The sequence below is a fragment of the Embiotoca jacksoni genome, unplaced genomic scaffold (assembly GCF_022577435.1).
Source record: "Embiotoca jacksoni isolate LCO1_2020_lvr unplaced genomic scaffold, fEmbJac1.0.p SCAF_60, whole genome shotgun sequence".
NCBI lineage: Eukaryota > Metazoa > Chordata > Actinopteri > Embiotocidae > Embiotoca > Embiotoca jacksoni.
The window spans coordinates 1,598,962-1,612,038 of NW_027185415.1; the positions used below are offsets into that span (position 1 = coordinate 1,598,962).

The window sequence follows — 13,077 nt, forward strand, 5'->3', positions numbered from 1 at the left end:
CTCCATAGAGAATCATTGGCAGTCGTTCCTTCCAACTGGGCGTAGACCTCGGGTTCATTGTACCCAATCAGCATGCGCCAAAACAGCCTGATACTCTGCCATCGCTGCGGCAACCTACCGTGTCCACCAAAGTGTTTTTTCCTGAGTACAGTTTTTTTAAAGTTGTTTTTAAGGAACAGTAGCAGCTTGTCGAGGTGTTGAGTGTTTATTCTGTGCTGAACGCTGCACTCATCACTGTCACCAGCCGTCCAATCACAGTAAAGGAGGGACGGGACAAACGCAGTTAACCACTTGTCCCCGATTGGTCCGCCATTCAGAGTGTGTGTACAAACGCTAATACGAACCATGTTCGCAGACCGCAGAGAAGAAAACTGAAGCTGTGAGCATCAGGTGGGCGGAGCCAGGCTACTTAGCTGCTTCATGTTCACCTGAACTCTGACCAAACAGTCACAGTCAATTAACCGTTAATTTTGACCACACCCAAGCCCCGAGCCGAACAGCAGGGGGCAGCACTCTGAAAACAAAACGGGACTCGAACACATAAATCTAGATGAGACGACAGCAGGTCGACCTCCACACAGGAAAACTACTGCTTCATTTAACTGCTGCTTCTGTTGAGGATGTTTCCAAGTCCTACCCTTTGACTGAGGATGTCTGATGATGCTATCAGTCATGTGTTGCAGAACTTTACGAGCCTCAACCTGCAGAAGGAAATCCACCTTTAAAACCTCTCCTGTCACTGATTAAACCCGCGGCTGAGCTGTAACTCAACAAACCTCACCGTCATTCAGTATGCACAGACTCATGAATATGCAAATACGCTCCTCCGTCTCCTCTACAGCCTGGTTACATGGGAAGCCCCGCCCCCACGCTGACTTGATTGATTACTCAGATATGTGACATGAAACTGTGGCTGTCATATGAGGCTTTAAATTCATCTTCCTGATATCATTAGACATATCAAAGAGGTGAAACTGAAGATCTGCTGGAGAAGGTGGATTTCACATTCCTCCTGTCCTTTCCATTTATGATGAAGACCTGCAGGGCAGTGCCCAGGCATGTTGAACTCTCTACTACTCTACTCTCAACCAGCTTTCCACTGCTGGCAGAATAACAGCAATCATATCAGATTCTAGCGTGTCCGACCTCGGCTACAGGCAGCAGTCACCTCTGTGTTTTATTCCACCGCTCACGCGGAGGGAAAAACCAACAGCTCTGCTGCGGGACTCATCCCAGCTGATGTTTGTGAGTGGAACGTTCTCTGTGTGGAGCCGAGTTCATGCTGACCAACTTTCCTGTTTTTATGGAAAGAAAACAGGCACACAGATATTTATAATTCTCACTCTCTCTCTCTCTCTCACACACACACACACACACACATTATAGAGCGTGTTGGGATGGTAAGCGCTGAAAGGAATTTACAGTTAAAATGATTGGACCCCTGTGTGTCCGTGTCTCTGCTCCAGAGAGCAGATGAACTGGTTGAGCAGCCTGATGCTGAATTCCCCTGAACACACATCATCCGTTAGCTCTGTGCCAGAGGAGCAAGAGAAAGAGAGAATGAGCTATAAACCCTCACTCCTCTCACCCCTCTCACCCCTCTCACCCCTCTCACCCCTCTCACTCCCGGCTGTAAGCATCCCCACAGGGAACCAGTGACAGACAACGATCCTTAATCTCATCTAACTACAGTTTATTTATTCTTTTCAGTATAAAAATGCTCTTTATTGAATCGTCATTAACTCCGTCATCTTTTACATTCTTACGTTTCAGAGTCACAATTAGAACATGAAACTACTTCACTATCATTTGAAAAATCATTGTGTGTGTGTGTGTGTGTGTGTGTGTGTGTGTGTGTGTGTGACAGAGGTGAAGGTGGAAGGTGCCTGTTCCCTCTTCAGATCCACGTCTCCTGACCGTGTCAGTGTCTTGACTCTCGCCTGGTTCTCAGCTGATAACGAACCTTCACCTCTGCAGTGAAGCGGAGAAACAGAGACGCCGTCGTAACCTTTCCTGAACTGGACTTCCATTTCCTTTTGTGTGGCAGTGAACACAGCTGACTTTATCACTGACCACCGCCGGTCTACCATCTGGGGGCAGCTCTGGTGGAGTATAATGCTGCTGCTCTGAGGACGCAGCTCTGACAGGAAGTGTCCTCGTGGCAGGAGCTGCATCCCTGAAAAGATGCAGCTCTCAGTGGTGCGTCAGTAGAAGGTGATGAGGATGAGGACGGTGAAGCCGGGTCAGGCCTTCCTCATATGACACGGCAGCCGCAGGTGAGACCCTCAGTTGGGTTTACGCTGAGAAACCTGATGCTGGCCGCTCTCTCCGTCACGGAGCTGTTGGTCTCGGCCACATCGAGAGAGAAATTGTTGAAGCCGCTGCAGCTCGTCAGCTCTTCCGCCTCGGTTCTGTTCGTGGACTCGCTGTTCCGACTGGTTGCGTCAAACCTGCAGCGCTGGGAGGAGCCAGGACTCAGTCTGATGATGTCAAAGGTGGAGCTGACCGCCACCACCCGACAGTCAGGAAGTCTGTGGAAAAGGAGGTTGTGAAAGCCAAGCTGGTTCATCTTCAACAGCTCGCTGGAGACGACAAACTCAAAGCACTTCATGACGCAGATGGGCGACAGATTTTCAAACAGGTCCCAGTTTGTGTCTCTGGGGAGGACGGTGGACCTGGAACCAGAGGGACTGACTCAGAGGCTTCACACTGCAGAGACAGTTCCTCCACTCAGCTGACCCCTTCATGATCCAGGTCCAAACTCTCACTGATGACGGGACATGACACAGTGGAGTGGAGGGTTAAGTTCTGTGACAGTTTTATCTGTTTGTTTAAAGGCTGATTCATTAGATTAGTGTCCATACCACCGTCAAACGAAGAGCCAGAAGTATCTTCAGATAAAACGTGCAAAAACAAACTTCAGTTCAAAAGCACAGAGGGGAGTTAATAAGACCGACAGCATCCCAAGTGTCCCAGAGTAGAGTTAAAGTTAACGGTGATGCTTCACGGAGTCGACTGTGACCGTTTAGTGAGAGTTCAGGTGGACAGGAAGCGGCTCAGCAGCCTGGCTCCGCCCACCTGTCGCTCCCAGCTTCAGTTTTCTTCTGTGAATAACAGTCTGGGAACTCGGCTCGTATTAGCGTTTGAACAACCACTCTGGAGGACGGACCAATCAGCGGCCAGTGTCGGTGGTTAACTGCGTTTGTCCCGCCCCTCCTTTATTGTGACTGGATGGCTGGTGACAGTGACGAACGCAACATTCAGCACAGAATAAACTCTCAGCACCTCGTCAGGCTGCTGGCGTTCATTAAAACAATTTAAAACAAAAAGACACTTTGGTGGACTCGGTAGGTCGCTGCAGCGGCGGCAGTGTCGGCCGGGTTTGCCGCATGCTGATTGGTTAAAATGAACCGGAGGTCTACGCCCAGTAGGACGGAACGACCGCAGACGATTCTCTATGGAGGCCGGACAGACCGTATTCACGCAGTGACATTAGGACTGGGAGTCACCAGACTAGTGTAGAGACGGGTTCCATCCATTTCAACCGTCGGAGACGTGCGACATCTACCACCGACTTCCTGTTGTGTGTCAGCTGTGAGACCACAAAGAGCATTCAGTGTCTGTGCAACCTCCTCTTCATCAAACGCCATTTCTGATCTATTGTCGAGCTCTGCTTTTGTCCTGCTGCACGCATGTTTAGATGACATGCATGTTTCCCAGGAAGTCCACCGCAGCGGTCAGATGTTCCACGAGTTCACACCCCGCAGCAGACGGTTCCGTCCTGCTCCGAGTTCTCCCAACGCACCGCACTCTCGGTGTCTCGGCCTTCAACATGCAGTGGCATGTCTTCGGCATTAAAACGAAGAAAACAAAGAGCAGCACACAGGAAAGTGTGACTCAGCTCTGCCAAGGCTGTAGAGGTGAATATAATTAAAGCTCCTTCTCCTCAGACGGTCACAGTAAAAGTCCAAACCTCCTGCGCAGATCGATCGGGTCCTCTCTCACGCACTCTCGGAGTATTTCTCACCGAGCTGCGATGCCCGGCGCTGACTCACTACCTCAGCAACACAACAGCCCTCTCAGAGCCGCGGTGTTTTCAGTCGGTGATCTGCTACGAGGGATCTGGAGCCAGCAGCCCTGCTCCTTTTGTTTGACATCATTTCACTGGGAGCAACATGTAAACTCTTAACTATACATGATGTTCACTCGCTCACAGCCTGCTGCAGCTGAATGTTTTAACTGCAAACCTCATACAGCAGTGATTTGATGGAGGATGGTCATGTTTGAAACTGTTCCAGCATATCGTGTCCTGTAAACCTAGAAAACTGGGAATTTAATGTCCAACATATCCTTTAAACTCTGCTACATGTTGAACATAATCAAATGATTTTGAAATAAAGATTTCAGTTTTAATACAAAACTAAACTGTTTCTCTTTCAGTTTATCGATTTATTAATCTTTTTTCTTTTGTGGAGGATGACAGACTTCTTTATTTCCTCTCGAGCTGAAGGCCCTCAAAGGCTCAGAAGTTCACGGTGCCACCTCCCAAACAGCAAACACGCGGATCTGTCGTCTTTTGTTCTGATCCAATCATCTCTCGCGTCTGAAGCCGTTGCAGCTCTCCACACAGCGCGTCGTCCTGCGACCTCCAACAGTCCGATCGGATCAGTTATGTGGTTACATGTAAACCAGCCTGGAAACACAACCACTGCTGCGGAGGCATGCGCTGTATGCAGATGTAGGACGGACGGTGGCGAGAAACAGAAACAGTTGTCTCGTCATATTAAAGTCTAATATTCAGGTTTATGAGCAGATAATGCAGCAACAATATGGTAAACACTAGTCTGCACTAATCCACACAACACTGCAGAGAGCTTCACAATAAAAGAGCAATGCAAATCACACCCAGTGCATCATGGGAATACTCTATCTATTTACTTTATCAGATACGCTGAGTGGTTGTGTGTGTGTGTGTGTGTGTGTGTGTGTGTGTGTGTGTGTGTGTGTGTGTGTATAAATACAGTCACATTTCGAGGACCCGCCCCTCTAAAATCATCATACTGGTTCTAAGGTGAGGGTAAACCTGAATGAATGCGAGTTGTTGTGATGCCTGCAGAGGCGGAGAAATCGAGACTTTGTGTGCGGAAACATCCACATTTATTGGCATCTTTCACTTCCTCTGACTCAGCAGAACAATGTGAACGGTTGATAGAAACAAACTCAAGTCGTAGCAAGTGACATCCTGTCAGGGGGCTCACACACAAAATATGGAATCTTTCAAAACAAAAAACGCCACCAATATGCTCCTGAAAGATTTTATATATATATATATATATATATATATATATATATATATATATATATATATATATATATATATATATATATATATATATATATATATATATATATATAAATATGTGTGTGTGTGTGTGTGTGTGTGTGTGTGTGTGTGTGTGATTGGTGGGCTAGCCAGCTGTTTGTGGGTTTATGGCAGGCTCTGCTTTATCCAACTTTCCCTCCCCTGATATATAAAACCATTTAACAGCCGACTACCGACCAATCAGAAACTAGTCCTCATGTCTGCAGCATCCTGAGGTGTTATCAGGTCCCAGCAGAACCATTTGTTGACCTCAACACGGCTTCTTAAATCTGGGAAGTAAGTTAAACACTGCTGAAGAAGTTTTACTGTCTGCTGTCCCACAATGCATTGGGAGGGATCCCAGCAGGTGAGTCTAAAAGATGACACCGTCAGGGTAAAGTTCACCTGTGTGTGGTAGCAACACGTAGGACAGGAAGGGAAGGTCCCACGTGGGTGTGTGCTGCGTCACTTCTACGAGGGTCTGATGAAAAAGTTTCAATACTAGTAGAGACCGGTTCTGATCCTCCTCCTCCATGGTGTTTTATTGACCGACCTCCGTAACCACGTAGAGAAAACACCTCAATCAGATTCAGCTACTCACCTCACTGATGTACCCTCTGCCTTTACACAACAACCACACGAATGCAGAACAAACTCTCAGTCTGCTCTGTGAACAACAAGTGAGGAAATTCAAAATGCAACAACGGAGTGATGCGTCAGATTTAAACAGTCTGATTAACACTGAACAACAGCCAGACACACAGACGCTCCACGACGTCCTGCAGAGACCACGCTGACCGTATGTGGGGAAGGCTCACGTGCACAAAGTTGTTGTGACATCACAAGTCATCAGGTTGGAGTTTCTCTTTTCTCCTCGGCTCATCACTGCTATAAAAGAACCTGATGAACCAAACTTATGAAGTCCTTCACCCTCAGACTGTGAGGTGATCATTATATTAATAATGATAAATAATCAACATGAATGTGGACTCCAGAGCAGCGACCGCTGCTGGATGTGATGACCTCCCCGCAGCTTCCCCTCTCACTGTCACGTTTCACCACGTTTCACCACGTTACACCACGTTACACCAGGGGAAGTGAACGCGACACCTTCCCCACAGCACGGAGATTTGATTTGAAAAACGTTCCTTCTGGTTCTGTGAAGTCCGACATGTTCTGGTGGGTTCAACCCAGAGTATCTAAACGATCGATCCAGTGAACGGCAGCGCTGGAAAGTTGCCGAAGTTTTTCCCAGTTGTTCTCCAGCTGCTCAGCGGTTACCACCCAGTGTTACGAGCTTTTTTCTCTTCCACACGTTTCATCATCACACTTTCCTTTTTATTACAACAGAAAAAGTGAGTTACCTGTTAACAGGGCGGAGGGCAGCAGGAAGCAGTAGAAGAGCCAGACGATCACCTGGAGATCCATGTCTGGTCAACACTCCCGATAATCAGCGACGGTGATCAATACCAGCCGGAGACCCGGACAGGAACACGCAGTCTGCTATTTAATGTCTCCATCGGGGCTGATTGATCAGACGTGACAGGGGGATGAAGACAACAGTACTCCGAAAAGTGATCATGATCTGCCATCAAAATCACTTAAAAAAAAAAAAAAAAAACCACACAAAACTTCAGAGGTTCCCAAACAAACTTGTGATTAATCGACTGTTTGATCGTCTGTGGATTCACAGCGGCGCGTCTCAAGTGTGGCGTGAGGAAGAAGTCCAGCCGCGTGTGATCCTCGGAGGGGCCCAAGTCTGAAGCGCGCCGCTGTAGGTGGAAAATGTGATTCACAGCCGGCCGGAGGGGCGTTCATAGAGGAGCTATTCTCCAGCGAGTCGCCCGTCACCTCCCCGCTGCTGCTGCACACACATGACGACAGCCTCCGGCCCGGGACACGAGTTTGGGAAGAAGTTGCTCCAGTTGAACTCTGCTGGTGACTCCAGTTTAAACGCGCAGCGTTGCTTTACAGTTAAAGTTGTGTGGAGGAAAAACAAGAGTAAAGACCGAGACTTCACATTTCTACACTCTGGTTTCTCTGACAGGATCACGTCACTCAAGACTGGCACTACAAATAGGTCCTCCTTAATGCCACGGTAGTGAAGGAGCCCCACCTGACCGCAAAATGAAGCTATTGTGTGGTTGTAGCGCCCCCTGGCGTAATACATACGCACCAAAACATGGAGCCAGTGGAAAGAACTTAAAAACTTCAGTCTCCTGTTGATCAAGTCTCTCAAATTAAATCACTGTTCATCAAAATAAACTATTTACAGTCCCCACCCTGCAGCCTGATGGGATTAACTCCTGTGTGACGTATGAAACCATGTCTGTCTGAATCTGTGTTTGACACAGAGAAACACTCCTTTCTCTCATAACACGCCTCTGAGCACATTAAAAACACCACTGTGTTAATAACAAGGTTAACAAATGACTTTAATCCTGTTAATTCACACAGTTGACAGACAAGGAGACAGTCAACAGAGTAATCAACCATAAAGCCATCATGAGAAGATACAATGATTAATGATTAAGATATCAAACACCGAAATGTTGTGATCACAACATGGTTCACAGTCTTTAATCACCATGTCCTTATTTTGTTGTTGTTGAGATTTTCCCTTTCAGTAAAGACTCACACCAGGACTTTATTCAAATTTCAACCTTTTTTTTAAAACTGGTCTCTTTATGTTATGTAAATAGTGACGTCACGTTTCTCTCTCAGCTGCTGATTTATTAGATGGAAACTTTAAAAGTGCTGTGGAGGTCCTTTCTGCATGAAGTCACTGTTTTCACCCTCGGCTTCACGTGTGTTATTGTTCTCCAGGAAGCCCCGCCCTGATTTTGGGACGTGACCGGATGGGGGCGTGGCTTAGTGGGTTTCGCGCGAAAATTATTTTCTTCTTCCTGTGAAGTGGGAATGTTTCCGGAAAGAGGACGCTGATCGTCAGTATTTAAAACCTCCGCGGACCACGGCTTCGTGTTTCCGTACCGGTGTTTGTTCTCGGTAGCAGCAGCATGTCTCAGCCGCGGGTCACCGACTTCTTCTCCCACAGAAAGACAGCCGTCGGCGGCCAAACGAAGGAGCAGCGCAGCGGCGCGTCCGTCCGCCGCGGCTCCTCTCAGACCAGCAGCCATGTCGGCGGCTCCAGGACCAGACACGCTGACAACAAACACGCTTCTCTTTGTTCCTCCTCCGTCCGTGAAGAGTTTGTCCGAGTAATCGACGAGGCACTCAGGCTTCAAGACGGAGAGTCCACCGCCGTGAAAGAAGCCCCCTCCGGTCCCCGGACACCGAAGCGGAGCTCGGCCGACGCAGAGTTCAACCTCGGGGCAGCCGTGTTTTCAGCCACCGCCGACCACAGCACCGCCAAGAAGAGGCGGCATGGGGTGGAGGCCGGCCGGAAAGCTGCCGGCAATGTCCCGGAGAAAGGAACGAATAAGTCGGCCAGGAAGAAGCTAGTCCTGCCGGCGGAGACCCCACAGGTGAGGCTGGTTTAAGAGCAGCAGCAGCTCATGCTCCATTCATCAGTATAATTATTATATACATATATTATAGGAGAGTTTTTATTCATTCTAATATTATTATTATTATTATTTTATTTTTGTTGAAACAATGTAGTGATCCGTCCTGTTTGTTTAAAGATACCACAACACCGGTTTATATTTACCCGACTGCTTCTTAGTCAGGCCGTTTTGGATCAGAACTTGGATTTCTGGGGCAGCTGCTGCTATCAGGGGCTCAAATATTCTGGTTCTGATAATTCAACGTGGTTATCAACCACTTAGGATGTAAGTATGGAGCAGAGGCAGGATGTTTTACCGTTTACGGTCCACACTGACATCAGTGAGCTGTAACTAAATTTGATCAAACACAAATGGTCTGATTTCACTTTTTACTTTTTAAATCTGCATCTTCAGGCTTTGACCCAAACAACAGCAAAAACACACGTACTGCCCTTCATTGGCAGACATTTTAACTAAAGTTCCTCCTGGCAGTGAATCTGTTCTGCTGTCACGTCCAGGTTACAGTCCAGCTGGTTCCCAGTGAGGCGACCCGGCAGCCTTCAGCTCCAGCCGACCCGGTGACCCGACACACGGAGGACCACATCAACCAGCCTAACAGAACCGCCAGGAGCCCAGGAGAACCGGGCCGCAAGGTAACACGGAGCACTTCAGTACACATCTGGAGAATCACTTCTTCTTCATGAAACTGAGAGATACTCACTTCACTGTGTCGACAGGCTCTGAGTAAAGAGGACATCGCCGCCCTCAAGTCTCGCCTCCAGAAGATCAAGAAACATGCCGAGGAAAACGGCGCCTGCTCCTCAGCTTCAGTGTCCTCATCCTCCTCTTCCTCCGCTTCAGTGTCCTCATCCTCCTCTTCCTCCGCTTCAGTGTCCTCATCCTCCTCTTCCTCCGCTTCAGTGTCCTCATCCTCCTCTTCCTCTGCTTCAGTGTCCTCATCCTCCTCTTCCTCCGCTTCAGTGTCCTCATCCTCCTCTTCCTCGGGTCCAACACTTCCTAGCACAACCAACCCTCTTCCTAAAACCTCCCCCTCCCCCGTCTGTGACCTTAAAGCCCTCAAGTCCTCGTTAGCACGCAGCAGAGAGCTGGCAGCGAATGCTCAGAGGAGGAAGGAGAAGGAGAAGAAGGAGGAGGAGGAGGAGAGGGGGGCACGTGGAGACACACCTGCTCCGGACAGGTGGGCACGATCACATGTTCTGTTCACAGATCCATTGACTCTGTGCTTCATCCCTCACCTTGTTTTTACTTTAAATCTAAATCCACCATGTTTCTCCTCCCTCCACCCTCTCCGGTCCAGTGCCGACCAGCCAGCGTACCAGCGGTACCACGCCCTCGCCGAGGCCGCCCCCCCGGGCCTCTCGCTACCCTTCAGCTACAGACTGCTGGCCGAGATGTTCAGGAGCATGGACACGGTGGTCGCCATGCTGCACAACCGCTGCGAGACGGCCACCTTCGCCAAGATCAAACACGGAGTCCAGGACATGATGCACAAGTAGGTGGAGGTCAATGAGGTCAGGGGGTGTGGCCAATGTGACGGGGGGGTGGGGTCATGGAGGGTCAGAAGACTACTGCCACTGCACTTTTAGATGATGTCACTGTTTCTAAGTGACCAGTGAAATGCATTATGGGATGTACTGTGTTGCCTCAGAAAAAGTTAGTGTCACTTCTAAGTTTTATCTCTGAGGGATCGTTTTACGTGAATATACAGCTCATTTTGATACACGTTACTATTGGTATCATAAGTCATGAAGTTTCCTCTTTGTGGAGAAGCGCTCTCGGCTCTGACCTCCTCTCGGGCAGCGGAGGTTAATACCAGTTTTATTTTCTCTGATCAGGCGGTTTGAGGAGACCCACATCGGTCAGATAGCGACGGTGTTTCCCGACGCGTACACGTTGAGACGAGAGAGGAACGTCCCGACGTTCAGCAGCAGCATCAAGAGGAGCAGCTACCAGCTGACGGTGGAGCCTGTTATTCAGTCTGGTGAGCACACACACACACACACACACACATACACACACACACACACACACACACACACACACACCTCTGAGGTTTTCTAATATTCTGTCCTCTTCAGTCAGTTCACCTTTGGTGTCTGTGTCTCTGTCCTCTTCAGACCAGAGTGAAGCTCGTCACGTCCTGTCCGCATCTTGTCTCCTGCAGAGACGTAACGTCTTCCACCTGAACCTGGTGTCTCGGGTCAAACAGCATCACCAGGTGAGCAGCAGCTCCACCGCCGGTCCAGTCTGAGGAGGAAACTGTGTGGTGTGAACGGAGGTGGCTGATGATGTAAACGTTTCCATCCGTCCTCCGCAGGTCTTCCTGTCCTCGTTGGTTCCCCCCGTGTCCGTCCCAGAGGACAGACTGACCCGCTGGCACCCTCGCTTCAACGTGGACACGGTGGCGGCGGTCCCGCCCAGCTCGCTGCCGGCGGCTCCTCAGACCGAGAGAGCAGCCACAGCTCGGGAGGTTCTGGACAAGGCCCGCTCGTTCATCACACCCAAGGTGCTGCCTCACTTCTGAACCGGTCCATTTCATTTCAGCCACGTCCTCATAATAGAACTTCATGCATTATATGTCCTTTTAAAAAAAAGAAGTAAATATCGGCTTGTTTTGGTGTTCGGGTGATTTAAGTTTCATTCATGGCTCATAAAGTCTCTTCATTCAGCAGTTGGAGGTTAACGTGTGTCTCTGTGCTCAGATGGAGAAGGCTCTGGTGTCTCTGGCGCTGAAGACAGAAGAAGCTGCAGAGAGCAACGAGCCAACGGTCCTCCAGACGTCTGTAGTCCCAGCGGCGCCGGTCTCCGCGGCCCTCAGAGGGGTGTCCCAGTCCCTGCTGGACCGGGTAGGTGCCGAGTCCCCGTGCTGGACCTGGTGTTATTAGCGTGGGTCGGTTTGTCAGTAGAACCCCTCTCTTCATCGCGTTCACTGTTTGTTTTGTTTTTTTGTGCGTTTTGTTCCAGATCCGTGCGAAGGAGACGCAGAAGCTCCAGGCGGCCATGACCCGAAACTCCGCCCAGGAGGATCGCCTGTTGATGATGTCACGGCTCGGGGAGCTGGCCAGGATTCTCCGTAATGTGTTTGTTGCGGAGAAGAAACCGGCTCTGATCATGGAGGTGGTCTGTAACCGGATGGTGGCGAGCTACAGATCTGCTCTCAGCATAGGTCGGTTCAGCCCGTCTGCTGGAGGTCCAGTCGGATCCACCGTTTTATCTGTAGTAGTGACAGAAAAGGAACTGATTGGCTCTTCTTCCTCTCCCGTGAACAGGTGAAATGGAGAAACACGTCCGTCTGCTGGCAGAAGTGGCTGCTAATTGGCTGACCATTCATCCAATCAGGAAGGACTTCTACCTGAAGCTGAACAAGAGCACGGAGCTCAGCATCGTTCTGGACAAACTGAGCATCAGGCTGAAGGAGGAGGAGAGGCTGTGAGGGGCCTTCATCGTGGGGGGGGGCCACTCCTCATCCTCGGGGCCCTGCAGCTGGAGGCGGGATGCTGAGGGGCCTTCACTGTGAGGGGCCCGGTTCTGGATGAAGTTCTGTGGTCTCGGATGGATCCTGGATGTCCGGTTCTGCTGTTCCTCCCTGTGTTCTAAACGGGTTTTTTTAACAGACTTGTGTTTTAGTGACTGAGCTTTGTTTTTTGTTTTGTTTTTTTGCTCCGTGAAGGGTTAACGCTGGTGATTTCCAGTCTTAAGGACATCGGTTTTCTGTACGACTGATGAGATTTTACATTTTTAAAAGTCACTGATGATGTTGAAGAAATGGAAGCTTTAATCTGAGCTGTGCTGGCTCCTTTTTTCTGAATGCAGCCGATTGAAACTAGCTCTCCATAAAACAAAAGTCATGATGTAATAATTATGACTGACATAACAGAAATAAACCAAGAGTGTACAGTATGTTTTGTTTCTTATTCATTTCACTTTTCATGTTTTTTTTTTAGTCTTTAAACCTTTTTTTATTGGTGTAGTAGTTGGATTCCAGTTGTCTAATGATCTGTTCCCTTTATACCATCAGTCACACACACACACACTGAATGGATCTATTTGAACGAGATCGCACCAAACGCTCACACGAAGCTGGTTAACAACTCAATGCGTCAACTCGGGTTTTCTCAGTCCAGCTACGAGCACGTTCACATAAAAGAGGAGTTTGCTGCATCTGACCAATCACAAACATGGACAAGT

At 49.0% G+C, this 13,077-nt stretch overlaps 2 protein-coding genes across 3 annotated transcripts in view; one reads left to right on the forward strand and one right to left on the reverse strand.

Moving 5' to 3' along the window:
* The window catches only part of piezo1 (piezo type mechanosensitive ion channel component 1 (Er blood group)), a 66,156-nt gene extending 58,762 nt beyond the window's left edge, over positions 1-7,394 (reverse strand). For both annotated transcript variants that reach the window (XM_069174706.1, XM_069174705.1), the window contains exon 1: positions 6,727-7,394. In XM_069174706.1, coding sequence (XP_069030807.1) covers positions 6,727-6,790 — 64 coding nt within the window. In that variant the 5' untranslated portion in view covers positions 6,791-7,394. The remainder of the gene's footprint in view (positions 1-6,726) is intronic.
* Positions 7,395-8,286: 892 nt separating this feature from the next.
* On the forward strand, positions 8,287-12,781 carry cdt1 (chromatin licensing and DNA replication factor 1). Its single transcript, XM_069174690.1, has 10 exons — positions 8,287-8,847; positions 9,387-9,521; positions 9,606-10,066; positions 10,187-10,381; positions 10,725-10,870; positions 11,007-11,107; positions 11,207-11,395; positions 11,592-11,735; positions 11,854-12,055; positions 12,159-12,781. Exons 1-10 carry the CDS (start codon positions 8,380-8,382, stop codon positions 12,320-12,322), a joined length of 2,205 nt encoding a protein of 734 aa, XP_069030791.1. The 5' UTR covers positions 8,287-8,379; the 3' UTR covers positions 12,323-12,781.
* The last annotated feature ends 296 nt before the right edge of the window (positions 12,782-13,077 follow it).